The following is a 20,679-nucleotide window of genomic DNA, read 5'->3' on the forward strand; positions in this document are numbered from 1 at the left end:
ACGGATTGAAGAACATTAGGGTTTTTAAGGCTTCAGCAGGTCTAGAATAAATAGTGGTCAATAAAAAGTGGCTCTTCTTTGTATCCCTACGTTTCCAGAACTCTGCATCGGAATAAAGCATGCTTGGAATATAATCATTGCAAAATTTAATAACTGTGAAAGGTGCTTTTAAAAAGTATTTAAAGATGTGCTCCTGTGAACGAGGAGTTTGCATATGTGTCATCCTAGCCAGGATCCAGTAACCAATTAGTCATGCAGACGTTTGTCTGTGACATCCTGCAGAGAACTGCGCGTTGCATACAGAAGGCTCATATTGCGAGCGGCTGAGATTTTCTGGTGGACTTCTCTTTCAGTAGCTTTGGTCAGTAGGTGCAAATAAATAAAATTGCAGTTGCTCACTATGGCTAAAAACCTCCAACGATAAAATAACCAGGTGGCAGGCACGCTCTTTCCAACTGCCTGTGTCTTTCTGATTGCATACTCATAGAGCCCTGATCTCCAAAAGCAATCAGAAAGACGCAGGCAGTTGGAAAGAGCGTGCCTGCCACCTGGTTATTTTATCGTTGGAGGTTTTTAGCAACCGTGGGCAACTGTGTCTGCCTAACTAGATGGTGGGACACCACTAGTTCCAGTCTTGCAGTGCATCTCCAAACACAAGTATTTTTGATCACCAGCCATAAGTTACGCTGGCTACTTTCATAGACATTAGGGCTGGAAGGGACCTTGGAAGATCATCAAGTCCATCCCCCACCCAAAGGGCAGGAAGTCAGCTGGGGTCATAGGATCCCAGCAAGATAAACATCCAATTTACCCTTGCAGACCTTCAGTGTAGGTGCTTGAACCACCTCCGATGGCAGGCTGTTCCAGACCTTGGGGACTTGGACAGTAAAGAAATTCTTCCTTATGTCCAGCCTGAAACAGTATCATAGTAGTTTATGACTGTTTGACCTCGTCATCCCTTGGGGCACTCTGGTGAACAAACATTCCCCCAGATCCTGGTGGTCACCCCTGATAAACTTATAGGTAGCCATCAGATCACCCCTGAGCCTACACTTTTCCAGGCTAAAGAGCCCCATAGCTCTCAGCCTGTCATTGCAAGGTCTGTTTTCCTGACCTCTGATCATGCGCGTGGCTCTTCTCTGTCAAGCGTTTCCGCATCCTTTTGAAATTGTAGAGCCCAAAACGGGACGCAGTACTCCAGCTGCAGCCTCACCAAGGCTGAGTACAAGGGGAAAATGACGTCCCGGGATTTGCTCGAGAAGCATCTATGGATGCATTTTGGTCGCTTTACTTGCCGCAGCCTTGCATTGCAGGCTCATGTTCATCTTGTGGTCAATGGTGACCCCCAAGTCTCTTTCTTCCATAGTGCTAGTCAGCGTAGCATGGCCAAGCCTATAAGGATGTTGCAGGTTTTTTCCTCCCAAGGTGGAGAACCTTGCATTTTTCAGTGTTAAACACCATCAGTTTCTCATCCGCCCATTTGCTGAGCCTGTCCAGGTCAGCCTGGATCACCTGCCTGTCTTCTGGCATGGATGCTTTGCCCCAGAGTTTGGTGTCATCGGCGAACTTGGCCGGTCCGCTTCGGACTCCAGTGTCCACATCATTAATGAAGATGTTGAACAATATGGGTCTAAGGACAGCCTTGGGGGACCCCACTGGTCACGGGGCACCATGACAATTGACTTCAGTCAACCACCACCCTCTGGGTCTGACCACGGAGCCAGTTTCCCAGCCAGCGGATTGTGGTGGACCCAAGGCCACAACTGGCCAGTTTGGCCAAGAGGTGATCATGGGATACCAGATCAAAAGCTTTTTTGAAGTCAAGATATATGACATCAATCTCTTCTCCCTCGTCCAGGTGATAGGTCACCTGGTCGTAGAAGGAAATGAGATTGGTCAAGCAAGACCTACCCGCAACAAACCCGTGCTGGCTATCCCTCAAGATGTTGGCATCAGCCAGTCCATTAAGGATGGCCTCTTTAATAAACTTTTCTAAGATCTTCCCTGGGATAGAAGTCAGGCTGATGGGCCTATAGTTTGCCAGATCCATTTTCCTCCCTTTCTTGAAGATCGGCATCACATTGGCCTTCTTCCGGTCTTCGGGCACTTCACCAGAGCACCAGGAGATCTCAAAGATCCGTGCCAGGGGCTGGGCTATGACGCTCGCCAGCTCCTTGAGTGCCCTGGGGTGCAGATTGTCAGGGCCGGCTGACTTGAAGGTATCCAGCCTCTCAAGGTGTTCCTTCACGAGGTCAGCATTGATGGAGGGCAGGGGATCTCCCCGACCTGGACCTCCCTGTCCCATAGCAGGCATGGGCATCCCATGGGGCAGATGAAAGACCAATACAAAGTACCCATTTAATAGGTTGGCTTTTTCCTGGGTGTCAGTTGTCAGCTGTCCCATCTGGTTCAGCAGGGGTCCAACGTTGCCCTTGCTTTTCCTCCGGCTCCCCACATATCTGAAAAAGGACTTTTTATTGTCGTTGATGCTCGAAGCTAGTTAGAGTTCAGTTGCAGCCTTGGCTTTCCTGGTTTGCTCCCTGCAGGACCAGACCAGTGCAGAATATTCCTCTTTGGAGGTGAATCCCGTCCTCCATCCTTTGTAGGCCTTTCTTTTTAGCCTCAGGAGGTCTGCTAGGAGAGCCAGGGGGGCTGCTGTGCCTTCTTGCTGCCTTTCCTCCGAGATGGAATAGACTTAGCTTGTGCATTGAGGATCACTCCCTTGAGGAGCAACCACTCGTCCTGAACTCCCATCTCCCTGGGGTCATGGTCCCTTAGGGCCTCACTGACAAGTCTCCTAAGCTTGTCAAAGTCAGCTTTCCTGAAGTCAAGGACTTCCGTGTTGCTGACTGACTTGCCAGCTTTATGGCAGATGTTGAAGGTGATCAGCTCGTGGTCGCTGTCACCCAGCTTCCCATCGATCACTAGGTCGCCGATTAGGTCATCCCCCGTAGCCAGTACCAGGTCAAGCAGCGCTTTGCCTCTCGTTGGCCCATAGACTTCTTGAGTCAGGTAGAGGTCATCCACGCACAAAAGAAAGCTTTGCGACCGCTCGGATTTTGCTGAGTGATCCTCCCACAATACGTCCGGGTAATTGAAGTCCCCCATGACAACCAAGGTCCTGGAGCAAGCGGCCTCAGTCAGTTCCCGGGCGAACTCCTGGTCAAGCTCTTGACTTTGGGTGGGAGGTCGTAGTAGACTCCCACCGTTGTGTCCCCTGTGCCATGTTCCCCACGGATTTTAACCCGGAGGGTCTCCAGTTGTCCACCCTGGTTGCCAACATCTGCTTGCAGGGGCATGTAGCTTTCCTTAACATAGAGAGCTACACCCCCGCCCCTTTTATCTACACGATCCCTCCCGTACAGGGTATAGCCCTCTATACGTTTGGTCCAGTCATGGATGGAGTCCCACCAGGTCTCCGTTATCCCTATAACGTCATAATTTTTTGTGTTAAGCAGGAGGACGAGCTCCTCCTGCTTATTCCCCAAGCTCCTGGCATTTGTGTACAGGCGGGCAAGTGTCCCCTTGGGGGCTCGTGCCTTGCCCACAGATTGTGCCAGGGCTGGGGCAGGGGTGGGCTCCCTTAAGTGCCTTGGTCTGCTGGCTTTGCAAGGGTTGCTCAGCGGACCTAGGCTTACCCAAGACCCGGTCTACCCAAGGGGTGGGGGGAAGGTATGTCCGTCAGTTTTGCATCTGAATTAGGCTGTCCTTTCTAACTTTTTGCTCTTGAGCGATGCATTTGCCAGGGTTATACTGTGGGGTAGAAGACACAGCCATGGGATAGATGGGTGCTCTGGCATTGTTACTGATGCGCACTTTCCTACGGGGCTCATTAATAAGTCCATAAAAGATTAAATTGTTTTGATGGTGAGTCAGTGGACTCCAAGAAGTCATTAGGTTGATTGTAGCTGCTTACAACACCGTGTCCATTTCCTTCCAGACATTAGTGTCTGGAACACGCTAAATACATTCACCCTTTCCGCAGCCTCGGAAATGGCATCTTAAGTGTGATCTGCTGCAGCTTTTAAAGGCCTTTACCCCTGAACATCATCGAGGAGAGGATCAGGCTCACAGCGTCCGAGGCCTGCCCCTGCTTACCAAGTGCGTGGAGGAGCTGTTGCTTTGTAAGTCAGAAGAGGGACAACGCTTTTATAGGAAAAGTGATGTAAATGCCAACCTCGCAACTTAGTCTTCTGAAAAATTCTAGTTATATAAATGCTAGCTGGGAGCGATGGCGCGTCTAATTAGCGCTCCTCACATGCTGACGAGTAGCTCAGCTGGAGCGAGCCGTTTGTTAGAATTCCCACGTTTTTGATAATTCTTTTGGTATTTAATAGGCTTTTCTGTTTAAATTGCCTTAGGCTGAAACATGAAACACCTGTGAAGCCCAGGGTGAGATCTGTTTTCAAGTCAATTTTCTAAGAGGTTATCCAGCTTTTAATTTGGAAATGGAAACGGTATAAAATGTTCCAGGCTTTAACTTGCCCTGTTAACAGGTTATTTTTTCTCTTGAAGACTCTAGCAGTTCGCTAATAAGCTCGTTACTTTTTGTTTCAAACAGTTTTGTTACTGTTCCATGTCTTTACCCGTCTTCAGAGGTTTCATAACATTTCTCCCCTCTCCCCCCGCATCCATCGGTATTTTGTTAAATCTGGGTTGTCTAATCTAGATGTGCGTCTGCTTCTCATGATTTTTTTTTTCTCTGTATTTTTGAGAATGCCCTGGACTGGTATTTTGGAGTAAAAGCACTTGGGCTGTGTGTGTAGGAAGAGGGGTGGTTTTATTTTTTCTGCTGGTGTTGCTGCTGTTTGGAGGTCTTCTGTTTTTATTTCATTTTAAATTCAAATTGCTGTGCCTTTTTCAGTATCAGGGCTGAAAAAGTAGCTGCTTAAGTGTTCTTGTTTTAAAAAACGTTCCCTCCCTGGCTTTGCACAGTCGGATGGGAAGCATGTTGCTTCCACATGCCCTGCTGTTGAGATCTGCCAATAGTTACTGTATATATCAGTGCTTCTAGTGCTATATTTAGCATGGGAAAAGACATGCTGCTGGAGCCAGATTAGAATAAAAATGTGTTGTAGCTCTGGGGTATCTTAATGGTTTTATTCTCACTGTATAAGTTCTCCCTTTTAACGGGGGGCTCATGAGATTGATTCAAAGTGGATGAGACACCAGGTCCACAGGTTGTACCGCTCCGAATGAAAACTGCAAGGCTAAATGTGCAGACGTATCCCTTTATCGACCATGGAAGCAATACAAGGGTAGCACTGAAGAGGGGGATTTACAGTGGGGCAGGAGGCAGCCATACGTGATGCAAGTTCATCTGACAAGGCTTTATCTATATCCATGCAATTCTTTAGTGCATCTGGGTTTCAGAGCTGCCCTTGGTAACACCCTACTCCTGGAAGGTGTTTTGTACTGAATAGCAGATGGAGACTTCACCTATTATTCACATGGACTCTAATCAGGATCAGGGCCCTTTCTGTTGGGTATCGGGTGTGCGGGCAACTTGCAGCCCATGCAAGCAAGGCAGCTGAATTGCTTCAGGGTACTGGGAGGTGGGGAGAATGACCTGGGGGAAAGAGCAAATGTCTGGACAAAGGTGGGCACCGTACTCCAGTTGATTTTCATGTGATTTGGCACAACGAAGTAGCTCTTGTGGTTACATTTTAGGGGTGTCTCGGATTTAATTCTGACGCAAATGTCTGTCGAGGGGATTTCAGCTTTTTCCTCCGTAGATTCTTCCATAGATTAACTACATTAGCCATAAAAATTCCTATCGGCAGTAAGACTTTTAATTCCTTTCTAAAGGGGGACAGTAGGCATTAAGATGTGTCAAGCTATTTTGGCATTGATTTCACAGGGTCAAAGGGTGACCTGTGAAATAACCGATCACCAGATCAGCACATAGTTTTTAGCCCTGCAAATGCTGAGTGGATTTCATAAAAAGCATCCTTGCTCAGATTGGCCTTGTATCCTACCAGATACTAGCTGTTCCTTTGATCGCTTCATAGCTGTTTCATCTGCCGTACACATGTGATAGCTTCATAAGAGTCATCTGAGGTAGCCTGCCACCTATTTTAAGAATAGGTTTATTCTGCTGCAAGTGTCCTTATACTTCACTGCATAAAATGGTCAGCGGGATTAGAAGTTAGACTTCATTAAAAATAGTATCACAAATGAAATACAAAAGCTCAGGGCTGGATCTTCTTCTGTTCCAGCGTTGGACACCTGGTTGGTGCTTGTGGCATCTGTCTTTTTCTCTTTCACTAGCACAAATGCTTGTTACAGAAAGAAGCATCTTTGAAGGCCCTTGGTTTGGGTCTCATACCTGTACTAACAGCCTTAATTCAGTGACTTAAAATTTTGAGTGCAGTGGAAGAAAAAGGAAGGCATGATGAAAATGAAAATGTACTTATTCTGCATGTAGAATTGTGACCTCCATAAGGCATTTTTTTTTTAAGCATATGGAAAGCAGAGGAATACAACTAGTTCTAGCACACAGGAAAAACAACACACTTTGACATGTTTATCTGATGATGCCATGTTAGACTGGGTGAAAATGAGTTTGTGATCTACTTACACAGTTTTTCAGATCATGGTGATATCCCCGGAACGGACCAGAGTAATCTCTAATCCAGGGTAGATGTTTTCTTCACCGGTTTACAATGAATAAGCCTCTTAATTCCTTTGAATAGCAGCTGGTATCATTGCAACCTGTGCCTAAAGCAGGGAGAGAGGCTTATTCAGACAGGGTTCTGCTCATGTAAGCAAGGAGGAATTTTCTTACAGGACGGGCTGTGTGGGGCAATTTCATGCGTACGGTGCTATCAGATCCCTAATTCTGCACAAACAGTAACTTCTTTCTCTCTCTCTCTCCCCCTCCCTCCAGATGCAGCAGCTGTTTTATGAAAACTACGAGCAGAACAAGAAAGGCTACATCCGAGACCTCCGAAACAGCAAGATACACAGAGCTATAACACTGCATCCCAACAAGAACCCACCATACCAGTATAGACTTCATAGTTACATGCTGAGTCGCAAAATAGCAGAACTTCGTCACCGGACAATACAGCTGCACAGGGAGATTGTCCTGATGAGCAAATACAGCAATGCAGAAATCCGCAAAGATGACCTCCAGCTGGGCATTGCGCCGTCCTTCATGAGGTTCCAGCCGCGGCAACGTGAGGAGGTCTTGGAGTGGGAGTTCCTTACGGGGAAATATCTCTATTCTGCTGCCGATGGACAGCCCCCTCGGAGAGGGATGGATTCATCTCAGCGCGAAGCATTGGATGACATTGTTATGCAGGTCATGGAAATGATCAATGCCAATGCTAAGACCAGAGGACGGATCATAGATTTCAAAGAGGTACAGTATGGCTATCGCAGAGTAAATCCTATGTATGGGGCAGAATATGTTCTTGACTTGTTGCTTCTGTACAAGAAGCACAAGGGAAAGAAGATGACAGTTCCTGTTAGAAGGCATGCCTACCTACAACAGACCTTCAGCAAGATCCAGTTCATGGAGCACGAAGAGATGGATGCCAAAGAGTTGGCTAGCAAAATTAACCAGGACTCTGGATCCTTGTCTTTCCTATCCAATTCACTGAAGATGTTTGTTCCATTCCAGCTCACTGGCTCAAAGGCAGAGCGAAAAGAGCCCAAAGACAAGAAGATCAACATCTTAATTCCTCTGTCTGGACGCTTTGATATGTTTGCAAGATTCATGGGGAACTTCGAGAAAACTTGTCTCATTCCAAATCAAAATGTCAAGCTGGTTGTCCTGCTTTTCAATTCGGACTCAAACCCCGACAAGGCGAAACAAGTGGAATTAATGCGGGATTACCGTATTAAGTACCCCAAAGCTGACATGCAGATCTTGCCGGTGTCTGGGGAGTTCTCAAGAGCTTTGGCTCTTGAAGTTGGGTCTTCCCAGTTTCAGAATGAGTCTTTGCTTTTTTTCTGCGATGTTGACCTGGTGTTTACCACGGAGTTTCTCCAGAGGTGTAGAGCCAATACAGTATTGGGCCAACAAGTATACTTTCCAATCATCTTTAGCCAGTATGATCCAAAGATTGTTTATAGTGGAAAAGTTCCCAGTGACAATCATTTTGCCTTCACCCAGAAAACAGGTTTCTGGAGGAACTATGGCTTTGGCATCACTTGTATTTACAAGGGAGATCTCCTTCGAGCAGGTGGTTTTGATGTCTCAATTCAAGGTTGGGGCCTGGAGGATGTGGACCTGTTTAACAAAGTCATTCAAGCTGGGTTAAAGACTCTCCGAAGCCAGGAGATTGGAGTAGTCCATGTGCATCATCCTGTTTTTTGTGACCCTAATCTTGACCCAAAACAATATAAAATGTGCTTGGGGTCCAAAGCTTCAACCTATGGATCCACACAACAATTAGCTGAACTATGGCTTGAAAAGAATGACCCAGGTTTTGGGAAAAGCAGCAATACTAATGGCTCAGTGAGGACAGCCTAGTGTCCAGCTATGCTGGAGAAGACTCTCTCTTGCTCTGTTTTTTTGTTTTTTTTTTAATTATCTAATTTATTTTTTGGAAAATGTTTTTGATAGTTCACTTTTAAAGACCATACAGGATATATTTTAGAAGTCATCATCATTTTCTTACAAAGAATTCCTCTCTTTTTTTTCATTTTGAACAAAACTGTGATCAGTATTTGCCTTCCAGAAAAATTTGGCAATGTGATCTGGCAGATCACCAGAAGTCTGACTTGAAATAATCTTTTGTTCGTAACGAAATTCTGTTTTTTTCCTTACCTTTTCCGTTGCTGTCCTCTTTGCTAGGATTCTATTAATTGGATACTGAACATTCAAGCAAAGTGGCACATCACTGTATCCAAATGTTCAGTTATGACTTGCATTACACAGTTTCTACTCTTTAAAAATAATATAGCCATTTTGATCAAATTTTGTTAGGAAAAAAAGCAAATCAGTGTGCCTGTTAATTGCAGGAGTTTAAGATGGTTGACTATTTCAACCTAAATTACACTTTGTCTTATCAAGGCCAGGCAAGGAAAACAAGCACAACCTGTTAGAAATGTTGTTTTGTTGTTCTTGGTCCATATCTGGATCTACTGCTTCAGAATCCACGGTGGATTCTAGGTGTTGGTCTCGATCGCTGTCCTGTCTAGAGCAGAGATCACATGATGGTGATATGCTAAATTGTAATAATTGTACGTGGGAGGGAAAAGGAGAATTTACTGCTGAAAAACAAAAAATGACATCATTAGGAATTGGAGATCCCCAGGAAGATCATTGGAAAAAAAAATTATATAGAAAATGTACTGCATCAGATTGCGTTAATTTTGTTCAGTCAGTTACAAGATGTTAATGGGAACAATTATTACATTCTTTGAGTACTAGTTGTTTTGTTTTTCTGTATCGGATAGGTCTTTAATTTATTTAATATCCATTGTTTTTAGGTTCTTGTCCTTTCCTTGAATATCTGTTAGTCATTTTAATATTTATATCTATATATTTTAGGAATGTATTGCATTTTCTCACTGTTAAGATAGTGTACATCATATATTTGCAGTAAACAGATCTCCAAAGATTTCTTTTGAAAGTATTTTTTTTTCCATGAATCCCCCCCGCCTCCCCCCAGATTTCTGTAAAATGTACTGAGTAACTTTGGGTGAGGTGGGAGGAGGTAGAATGGATCAAATATGCTCCCTAAGAGTTATCACCTAGGAAAGGCTAAAGAAATACACAAAATGAAGTGCCTTAAAGCCGACGCAGGTAACCTTTCATGTTGACGTCAAACAGTGACAGATATTGCCGTTGAAGCAGGTACATTGGGATCTACCTATTTGTAAATACCTTGTTCAGAAGGAAAAATAAAACCAGTGAACAATATATTTTTCTATTGTACTCTTCAGCACCATTTTGTTTCATTATTCCTAGTTCCACGTTACCTGCCCTTTTGGGAGGTGGAGGACAGTGAAAAGATGAAAATTGATGCTTAGAGTGTTACCATGTTGTGAGAAGTCTTAGAAAAAAATAACCAGTGGTTATATACTTGTGGAATATAAATTGCTAGTGTAGATTCAGTGTCATGGCATGGTCGTCATTTCTTTTGTTGGTGACAGCCCCAAGGACGTAGGTACTCGGAATGGATTTGATGCATGGAAACCTTTTTGAAAGACTTGCTTCTAAGATGCAATAAAGATTTTTTTTACTTGCAATTCTAACTCCTCCTGGTGTCTGCCTCAGTCCACATCCTTTTTTATGCAGTTCTTGCAGCCGTGGGTAAAATAATGTTACAGATAATTGGGGGTAAAATAAGCCAAGGGGTAATAGACCACTCTTGGGCCGTTCGTTGCGTCTGCACCACATTTCAGCCTAAAGTGAACTTCACGGTGGAGTCCTGCAAAGAGGTATCTATTAGTGCTCACAGCTGTTTATGGACATGGCCAGTTGCTGCTTGCCTGAGCCTTTTTTTAAGGGAGGTCTCCAAAGTGTGGGTGGTGTGGAAGCTGTATAAATCTCCTTCCATGTCTCCCCAAAGCTAAGCATAACCAGCTACTGAATGCACACACAAGGCCGAGTTACTGCCTAATATTCTGGAAGCTCTGTGCACGGTAAAAAGAATTAAGTCCCAACTTTAAGAAATGATGAGCACTTTGTTGAGTACTAATTCCACCAGCTGTGGCCGCCTCGTGTTTCTGAGCCCCAGCTTTTGGAGTCGCTTGATCACACCTAGCACTTGTGGATGCAGAGGAAAGCTGAAAAAAATGTGAACTCTGAAGGCTGAAGCCAAAAGGCAAATAAAAACCTGACATCTCCCTCTTGCTAAAAGACCGATTCCTGGCTTCCCGTCTTCTGGGGTTGTCAGTGCTGCCTGCTGTGCTCACTACTTGAGCTAGTTGTGGATGTCCCACTGAAAATTGGGTCTCAAAACTTTTCCTCCTCCTTTGCAGTAAGCCTGAAGTTAATGTAGAAAATAGATCACTTGGTGTGCAGGTAAGATTTCTGTTCTTTTTTTTCTTTTTTTTCCCTTGTTGTCTTAATAGAGAAATCAGTAGTCTCCAAAGTGTGTATATAAATTAGTGAAGGCGTTAAGCTCAGTTAATGGATAGCACCCATCTGGCTTTTGTTTCTTAAGTCAATTGCTATAATTGTGATCTAGTTTCTGAAACTGCTCAATAAACTTTAAGCAGTCTCCAAGACATTAAACATACAGTATAGTCCAGCTGGTTGGGGCCTACATCTTAATTAGCCACTTATCGCATAAACTTGCGGCCGTACCATAAGACTGAGAGGCAAAAGCCCTGGTGTTTGCAGACAGCTGTTGAATTGGTTCTGCCCTATTTTGTCCCATCTCTTTAGATGCCTGTTAGTTCTTTCCTCCCTGCTCTAATATTTAAATGGCTAGAAACAGCCTTTAAGTACAGGTCATCCGTATGAACACTGTTCTTGTAGCTTCATTGGAAAATGTCCTGAATATCTAGCACTTTCTGAGCAGCAATGGCAGCTTGGCAACTGCTGCCATCCTCCGGGCTAAGCTGCTGTACTTCTCCAGCTTCACTGAATTCAAGGCCCAGTATCCACCTGCCTCCTGCCACCTTCGACTTGCTCTTCAAACCCTTCCCCACCTGCAGCCCTCATTTCTCTGCACTCTGACTGCAGACAAGAGCCACACGCATGATCAGAGAGGTCAGGAAAACAGACCGTACGACGACAGGCTGAGAGCCATGGGGCTCTTTAGCCTGGAAAAGCGCAGGCTCAGGGGTGATCTGATGGCCACCTACAAGTTCATCAGGGGTGACCACCAGGATCTGGGGGAACGTTTGTTCACCAGAGCGCCCCAAGGGATGACGAGGTCGAACGGTCACAAACTCCTGCGAGACCGCTTCAGGCTGGACATAAGGAAGAATTTCTTTACTGTCCGAGCCCCCGAGGTCTGGAACAGCCTGCCCTCGGAGGTGGTTCAAGCACCTACATTGAACACCTTCAAGAGCAAACTGGATGCTTATCTTGCAGGGATCCTATGACCCCAGCTGACTTCCTGCCCTTTGGGCGGGGGGCTGGACTCGATCTTCCGAGGTCCCTTCCAGCCCTGATGTCTATGAAATCTATTACATTTCTCTGTGCAGGATTTTGTTACCTATTTTCAAGGCTGTGGCCTCCTTCCCTCCACTCACTGTGCTCCCCCTTCCCCTCCTACCTCTCTTTCCTCCATATCCTCCATTAAGCACACATTTCTTGTTCACTGTTCTTCAAATCCTGGTCATCTCATCTCTGCATCTCCCCTTCCTATTCTCTGTAACCCATCCCGAGTGTGTGTGCACTCTCTCTCAATTTTCCTCCCTTCACAGGAAAAATGTGCTATACCCTACCCTAGACCCACTTCCAGCTACTGCCCCACCTTTTTTGTTTCACACCTCTTAAACAGACCAGTCAGAGATGTATCCTCTGGCATCTAAAGCAATGAGGATGGATGGCAGGGAGGGTAATGAATTAGCGGTAGATCAGTCTAGATAAAACCCAGATCAGTGATCTCCCTCTAAGCATCTAGTCCTGCCACTCTCAGAGAGAGGATACAAGCTGGATGGGCCCTTGGTCGGACTCGGCATGAGGCTTTCTGTTCTTGCGCTGTTTGCAGTCACTGGAATCCTTCCCTCCAATTTCCGTCTCAGAATGGCATGGATTAAAATATATTTTTAAAGATTCTTGTTTTTAAAGGATTTTATTTAAAAAATAATAATAATAATTTTCATTCTGAAAAGCTCACAATCTATGTGCAGGCCTCATACTTTCTACAATGTAAGAAATCTTTTTTTTGTCTTTTTAATGCTGACATCTCCCAGCCAAAGTTTTTTAAAATCAAGCCGCTGAATGGATGGAAGTCACTGGCTGAGCATCTGACACCGGAGTTGGCTGAAGTGCTACATCAGGATTGGACAGCTGGTAGCAATTGCCAAGAGAAGGCCAGTTATTCAAGTCAGTTGATTCAACTCAGTTCAATCACTTAAATCAGCTTAACGTCAAGAAACAGACTGCCGGAAAGCACTGTTGGAAAGCAGTGGAGCTTGATTGTCACCTCCAGCCTGTGAAGGGAAACTTGACATTTGTGGATGAGATCGAGTTCTAAACTCTGGAAAAAATGGGGTAATCAGGCAATTGGGTCACTCCACTACCTACAGATTTGATCACTCATTTAAAATCCCAAATAGGTTTTGATCAATTGACTCTTCCCTTATTCGTCTCACTTGGCTCTGGGCATATTAGCCAGGAAACAATACAGTGCTGGTTTTATACATTTTTCTATTGAATTCCAGCCTCCACCAAAACGGAGCTCAACATAAATTGCCAATAGCAAATTCAGTGTACATCAGGGGTGTCTAACTCGCCCTGGATTGGATCCAAACCATGGGGGCTCTTCCCAGGCCGGGCCCATGTAACCAGCAGCAACTGCAGTGGAGTCGTGTTTGGGCAGCACAGGTTTGGCACTGGGCAATGACCTGGAGGCGTGTTTGGGCAGCAGCATGGTTTAGGAGGCTGCCACCAGCAGCCATGTCCATCAGGCTCCAGGGACCCTAAGCTCTGCAGCAAGCCATGACCCTGACTGCCAGTAGCCTTTCCGCAGTATGTTTGATACCCCTGGTATATGCCGTTCAAATCTGCTCTAGGCCCCATCCAGCTTGGGTTTTGCACCTGGCACTCCAACAAAACAGCTCTTGCCATAAGGATTTCTAATTAGTTAAAGCTCTGAACCCATTCTCCACCCTTGTCTTTCATTGCCTGCCTTTGATGCAGTCACTTGTGCTGTTACTGACCTCGTGGTTTCTATAGGTCCGGTCTTGTCTTGTGTCTCATCGCTGCTTCAGGGTGTCCTTGGAGAACCCTCATTCACCTCCTTCCTCTAGGACTGCCCCAGGACTGTTCTTGGTGCCCTTTTGTTTCTCCTCATCTTCAGGATAGAAGTTACCTACAGATCCAATTACTATTCCTGTACTGATCTCTCTCTACCCTGGAGCTGTCCCGTCCCGTCCCGTTTCCACCCCCCACCCCCAATGCAGAGTAAAATCTCAGTCTGCCCTTTGTCATCCTTTCATGCATGTTTAGCCGACAGCTTGACCTCAGCTGTCAGCTAAAACAGTACCCTTAATCCTCCCTGGGCTAATCCATGCAAGGTACTAAGGCAAGTATTTTCAGGAGTCATCAGTGAGTTGGGTGCCCAACCGTAAAATCCTCACCCAGTCATTTATCAGCCCTTTCCCAGGAGCGAAGGCTTTGTGAGGTCCAAGTGCGCTGATAGTTATAGGATCGTAGAAAGTTAGGGTTGGAAGGGACCTCAGGTTCTGCAGATGCCCTTCCATAAGGCCAGGTAAAGGTGAAGCCAAAGGCTGATGTCCTGTTACATTGAGATCAGTCTTCCCAAGCGGGAGCTGCTTTAACTGATGGACATCGCTTAAGTAGCCTCCAAGGTGACTTAAAAAAACAAGTTTATTTCCTACATAGGGGGACTTTTTTACCATCTTGAACTTTCCCTGAGCCTGATGAAGGGCTGAAAGCTTGCAGAAAGATTGATTTTTTTTTTTTTTTTGCCATTTCTCAGTTGCTCTAAGAAAAGGTATCATTTTGGAACCTAGAGTTCTAGATTTTTGCATTTAAAAAAAAAGCAGGCATTTTTGTCTCCTCTTCTTTTTTGGTTATGATGGGTTCAAGAAAGCTCGCAAGGCAGGGTAAAAGGGCTTGTCTCTTATTGTTGCTTTAACCTTCAAATATTTAAGAAAGATAATCTGGTTCTTCCTGATTTTGTTAAGACCAGAGAATGATGTGAATTTTGATCCTGGCATCTGTACTGAAGAGATCCTTTGGGCTTGAGTGCCCAACAGTTTTATTCGTCATTGAAGTTAAATAGGAGTTTAAGTCTTTGCTGCTTTTTTTTTTTTTAATTATTTGCTTGTTCATGTTTGTAAGCAGCAATGAAGACTCCCTTCGCCTCTACATACTGACCTGTCCCCTTCTAAGTTCCTAGGGGTTCTTGGTCATCAAATCACCTCCAAAGTGACTGCAGCAAAATCTCTGTTTGATTAGCATGTCACCCTTTTTGTGTGTGGAAATGAAGCCCAGTTGTTCTGCAAGTGGTCGTAGAAACGCCGCCATATATTTTTATTAAGAAAATTCAGTTTCTCTCTTGTCCTGCCCATGGTGGGCTCATCTCCAGTGTCCTGATGCACTTGGTGTGAGAGCCTGGCCGCTGGAAGGCGATGGCAAGCCCCCCTTGATTCTGTTAGTGTAAAAATGTCTCCGTTCCTGTTGCAGTCCGTGCCGAAGAACATCTACAGCCTTCAAGTCCAGAGCATTTCCACTGCCTCGACCTTGGAGGAAGGACCCTTCCTTCCTCTTTGTGGATGGTGAGGTCGAATGTTACTGCACCAAACTTGCCTGTACGTCACACCTGATCTGCCAAGGGTATGAGTGACAAGGTTATGGATGCCTGATTCGGTCTAAGGCCTTGACTCTACGGAGGCTGGTTATCCTCAGGAGTCCATTGAACACCGCAGAATTAGTGCCACTTTTAAAGCTGAGCCCATGGGTGAGTCTTTGCCGTGTCAGAGCCCGCGTCAGGATTTCAGACGTCAGCCCTGTGGGCAGGAAATGAGTCTCCTCGGTTGGTTCCTAGATGCCCTTTCTGCACCTGGGTATGTGAAGTGCCTTTCAGTGAGATCAGCGAGAAAACTCAACCAAAAGCAAACCTGCTTAGTGTCAGGGTTTGGGGTTTTTTTTTCCTTTGTCAGAGGTCTAACTTTACACTGCAAATCACTAAACTAAGTTTTTTGGCATGAATACTTGTGGAGAATATTCCACTTGCACAGCCAGCCTTGAGCTTTTTGGGGGGGAAAAAATCCTTCACAGACACTAAAAATTGACAGCTATATTTCAGGCCCACATTAATAATTAGCTCATAGCAAATGCAGCTCCTTCAGATGAAGTTCCCTGCCTGTTCTTTTTGCAGGACAGAGATGTCTGCGTGGCATGCAACTTCGCTGTGGCGTGTGCTCGATTGAATATAGTTTAAATAAGTCAGTAAGCTTGCACCTTGTTTTGCAATAGTTGTACCAAAGTCGGTGCATGGAGCAAGGTCTACAAACGTGTCTGCTTGTAATCATTCACTGGACGGACCTCAGATCTGACTTTTTTTCCCCCCCTTCTATAGCTGAAGTCTTCTGCTTCCTGAAATGTAGGCTGTTGGATTCTGCAGGGGCCTGATCAACTATTGAGACCCCGCAACCTGATTGAGGAGCCAACCTGATCTATGTGTCTTGTGTTTGCTTGACTTGCTTTGGAAGCCGTCTGTGCTTTCCACTGGCGCACCCCAGACTTACCCTCCATGCCAGGCAGGAAAACTAGCCGCCACGCTCCTGTCCCAGAAACTGCATCAATTCCTCGCGTGCATCCTAACTCTGCAAACTTTCCATTAGGACTGTTCTCATGAACGAGCATTTGCAGAATCAGACCTGTGTCAAGGCCCCTATGTATCTTTTTATCATCTTCTAGGGTACTTTACCTGAATGCTCCTACCACAGGTACTTCTTCCACCCTGACTCTGATGCTTTTCCAGGTGCCAAAAACGGTGAGTACTCCCTTCCCCAGCTGCAAAAAATTATCTGCCGTATTCCAGCTTTCCATCAGAAATGGCCACAGAAGAGCTGTGTTGCCAATTCCAAAATCTGTACCACATTTTAAATCACATTTATGAGCCGAGTGAAAACGCAGAATTAACATTAGAAAATAACACAGAATACTGTGCTGGCCCTGTTTTATTTTCACACTTTAATTCAATTTTTAAAAAATCTCCATTTTAATTGCCCTGAATTGGGTCCAGAATTTGCAGAGAGCTGAGCATTTGCTCCAACCAGAGGTCCTTGCTTACGGAGTCTGGGTCCAGAGTATGCAGTATCACTAATCGAGTCAAGCAGGCTGGCTCGCTCCCAGGATACTTGGTGGAGCACCATGGACTGGGATGAAAAAGGAAGTGTGGGGACAAGTCTTCAGAGAGAATTCCTGGCTCCGTTCTAGTCGGGGGAGATTTCACCTTCATTGCATAAAAGGGAGAAGAGATCAGCCATGAGCATGGCAGAGCACAAGGCTTCTAAGAGTCCTCCCTTGGCCGATCACTCCTCCCTTTTAGAAGGGAAGGCTGAGGAAAGACTAGCAAATTCACCATTTTTTTGCCACAAGTGATGGCAATTTTGACTATTAATGATGGCTTGGGAGGGCAGGGGAGATCGTTCTTGGGACTCTGTTGGGTTTCCAGGGAACAGAAATGCAAGACAGCCATGTAGGGGCAAAACCGAGATGGAAGATGAACGGAAGAATTGGAAATGGAGAGGAAAGGTAGCAAAAAGACTTGTGATGTTGGCCAAAGAGGCCATTCAAGCTGGCTGTAGTGCTCAGACCTTTTGCTTTTGTTGGCTCTTCAATACAAAGGCTTGTAGAAGGGACCAAGTCTGACTCGTGCGGGTGATGCAACAGCAAAGCAAATTCACGCAGATACATGATAAGCAGAGATCCAGGTTTTCCATTTGCCATGGAAAAAATGTGGCAAAATGCAGGTTTTCCTCCTTTAAAGGAGAAAAAAGTGGGAACCGCAGGTTTCCCCTTGCAGGCCGGCAGAACTCCAGCCTGCAAGGGGCTGGGGGGAGCGGGACACGGGGGCCATGTGCATGCACACATGCATGTGGCAGCCAGGCAGCGCAGTGGGGAGCAGCTCCCTGCAGGTGAGTCTACGGAGGTGGGGCACAGGCAATGGTGGGGGAACGTGTCCCCCCCAGATTTCTGCACCCACAGTGGAGTGCAAGGTTGCAGCCAGGCTAGACCAGCTCCAAGCAGGCACCATCTCCACAGCCCAGCGGGCAGGACCGGGCACAGGACAGAGCGCCATGCCACCATGGCTGCCCAAGGTGAGGTGCCTGCTGCCCACCCGCACCACCTCTGTGACTTGTGTCAACCATAGAGGTACAGCTCTTCCTCCCACACCAGGTCCTGCCTGCTGGGCCACGGAGGCGGCTTCTGCCTGGGGCTGGTCTAGCCCGGCTGCAGCCCTGTGCTCCACTGTGGGCATAGAAATCTGGGGGGGCACATACCCCCCCCAAACATCACTTGTGCCCCACTACCCCACATGCTCACCCTGTTCCCCCCACACCTACCCCTTTCCTCACACACTGTGGGGCTGAGGCCTGGGGGTAGGGGCAGCAGGTCAGGAGTGAGGGGCATCAGCGGGCATTGGGCTATGGGTTAGGAGTGCGGGGCAGGGGCAGACAATGGCATATCAGGGCTGCTCAGTGCCACAAAGCAGCAGGGGGGACGGTGGCAGCTGGATCCACATGCTGGTGAGTGAAGGGGGCAGGGGGAGCTCTGATTTTAATATGACTTAAAAAAAAACAAAAAAAACTCAAATGCCAAAATATATAGGTATTTACAAATGATGTTGTTATAATGATTGAGGCACTGATAGGCTTCTGAATTGCTTTAACCCTGTAACTATATCAATAAGACATTGCGCTCACCCACCATACATGTACACATAGTGCAGATTTTGGATTTTTTTTTTTAATCAGAGAATTTTGGCTTTTTAAGTGCAAAGCCAAGATCTCTGGGGATAAGATGAACTCTGTTTGTTTTACTAGTGTTGGCTTTTTCACCTTTGGCCTGTAGCCAGCGAGGATGAGAATGGGGAAGAAACTGAACTGGAGAAACACAGGGACTCTCCTCCATTGGGGGCTGGGATGTGGGACCCACACCATCACTGCTGTGGCCGTGTCCTTTATAACCAACATATTGTGGTCTCCCAGGACCCACCCTACAGCACTTTCTGCAGCCCGCTCTTGTCCTGCTGGCCTGTTTTTCTGATTTCCAGAGCAATGATGCTTTAGGTGCCTTTATTTCCTGCAGCTCACTGGGGCCACCTTCCTCTCATGCCCCTTCGTGCCCCGTTGGGCGATGCAGCAGGTTTTTTGACACTCATGAGCAATTAAACGTTTTTCCACTTGCTGAGCGTGGCCTCTTGGGTAACTACCCACCTGGGCCAGGAGAAGCAGTACAGGCTCCCCCAAAAACCACTTTGGTGAAGAGTCCCTCTGTGATGGCATGTATGCTCTCACTAAGGCTTTCCACAGTCATACTCAAAGTGGCTTTTGGGTCTAAATCCACCCTCTTTGGGCCTAGGTGTGATCTCAGTTGCATGCCCCAGACAGGAGTAATGGGCTGTAAGTGAACCTGGTTTGGTGACCTCCTTCCATGTAGGCGGACTGTGGCTCATTACTCTTCTCCATCCCTCTGCCCCTCCATGCACCAGTTGACACAAGTGAGCTGCTGGCACACAAGGGGAAGGAGGATGTGCCAGCAAAAGGCCAGGTGCAGGTTTTTCCCACCCCCATGCCACCCTGGCTGGGGGAGTCGAAGTCACAGTCTACTACTTGGTTTTTTGTAGGGCAGCTGTAGCTAGGCCCTTGCCAGGTTCCCCCTCCCCAGGCCCTGATGGTGTAGGGGGATCCTCGCTCTCTAGGGTGTCCATTGGATAAGATAGGAGCCCCGGAAATCCAGGAGGTCGTCTGGGAAACTTGGGACACTGCCTCCCCCAGCTCTCACAAGTCAGTGGGGGCAGGGCTGCATGTCCACCTGCACGGTGCTCTGCATCGCTCTGACATCTGGCTAGACTGTGGCCTGTGTTTCTGGGATGCCCATTATAATTCCCTACAGCCAGCTGGGACCAGCCTCTGAAATCTGGGTCTGTTCTAGCTCAAACAGGGCATACGGTTGCCCTCCCCTCGGATGGGGCTCTTTACTAGCTGGTCTCCCTCATCCATCACCACCGTGCTGCATGGTGTGTCCCGCTGGTGCTTGCTGTCCTTTAATACCTGAATTTCAAATGGCTCCGAGTCCTGCCCTGCAGTTGGATCCGCACTGTAGCCGTCTTGTTTCCTTTGCCTCCTGCTTTGTGGACAATGCCTCTTTCATCCCAGCTTCATTGTTGATGTAAATTCACTCCAAGTTTATAAAACTCACATCTGGGAGAGTTTATTTCAGAAGGATCTGCCTCCTCCACCCGCCCGAGCAGGTATCTGGCCTGCAAGGATCAGCTAGGAAAAAATCTCATCGTTTCCTTTGCTTTTGCTTCTGGAATAAAGCAGAAGGTCCCTAAATGCAGGAACCAAGAGATGGCATACAATGCAGTCATTGTGCTGCTTCTTACGTCTTAACAGGCAGTGTGACTGGCTGGATAAATCCTGCTTGGAAAAGAAATTAAGGAGCATGTCTACGTTGCTGTGACCACTCGGAGCTAGCTTCAGAGCCCTTTGCCATAGCAGCATAGCCACAGAGCTCAGCATGGCTTAACTGCCCGTGTCTGTATCCAGCCTCTTGGGGAGGGTCTGCGCCCCGCGTTGAGCTCCGAAGGGAACTGTCCTCCACCAAGTCCCAGAACGGCAGACTTGGGGGCACCCACTGACATTACGAGGTGACAGATTTAAAAGTAACAAGAGAAAGTGTGTTTTCTAAGCAACGTGTAGTTAACATGTAGAATCCAGTCCCCCAGAAGGCGGTGGAAGCAGATGGCACATCCAGGTGCAAACAGGGACTGGGTAAATTGGTGGCGGGTAGGTCTGTTACTGGCTATGGAGTGCAATGATTGGACGTGTTTCCTGTGG

General features: G+C 46.6%; 1 protein-coding gene across 1 annotated transcript in view; it reads left to right on the forward strand.

Moving 5' to 3' along the window:
• The window catches only part of CHSY1 (chondroitin sulfate synthase 1), a 97,517-nt gene extending 87,305 nt beyond the window's left edge, over positions 1-10,212 (forward strand). The window contains exon 3 of the mRNA XM_090028970.1: positions 6,890-10,212. Coding sequence (XP_089885096.1) covers positions 6,890-8,482 — 1,593 coding nt within the window. The 3' untranslated portion in view covers positions 8,483-10,212. The remainder of the gene's footprint in view (positions 1-6,889) is intronic.
• Positions 10,213-20,679: the final 10,467 nt, after the last annotated feature.

The sequence above is a fragment of the Crocodylus siamensis genome, chromosome 15 (genome assembly GCF_052110815.1).
Source record: "Crocodylus siamensis isolate JL-2025a chromosome 15, ASM5211081v1, whole genome shotgun sequence".
Lineage (NCBI taxonomy): Eukaryota > Metazoa > Chordata > Crocodylia > Crocodylidae > Crocodylus > Crocodylus siamensis.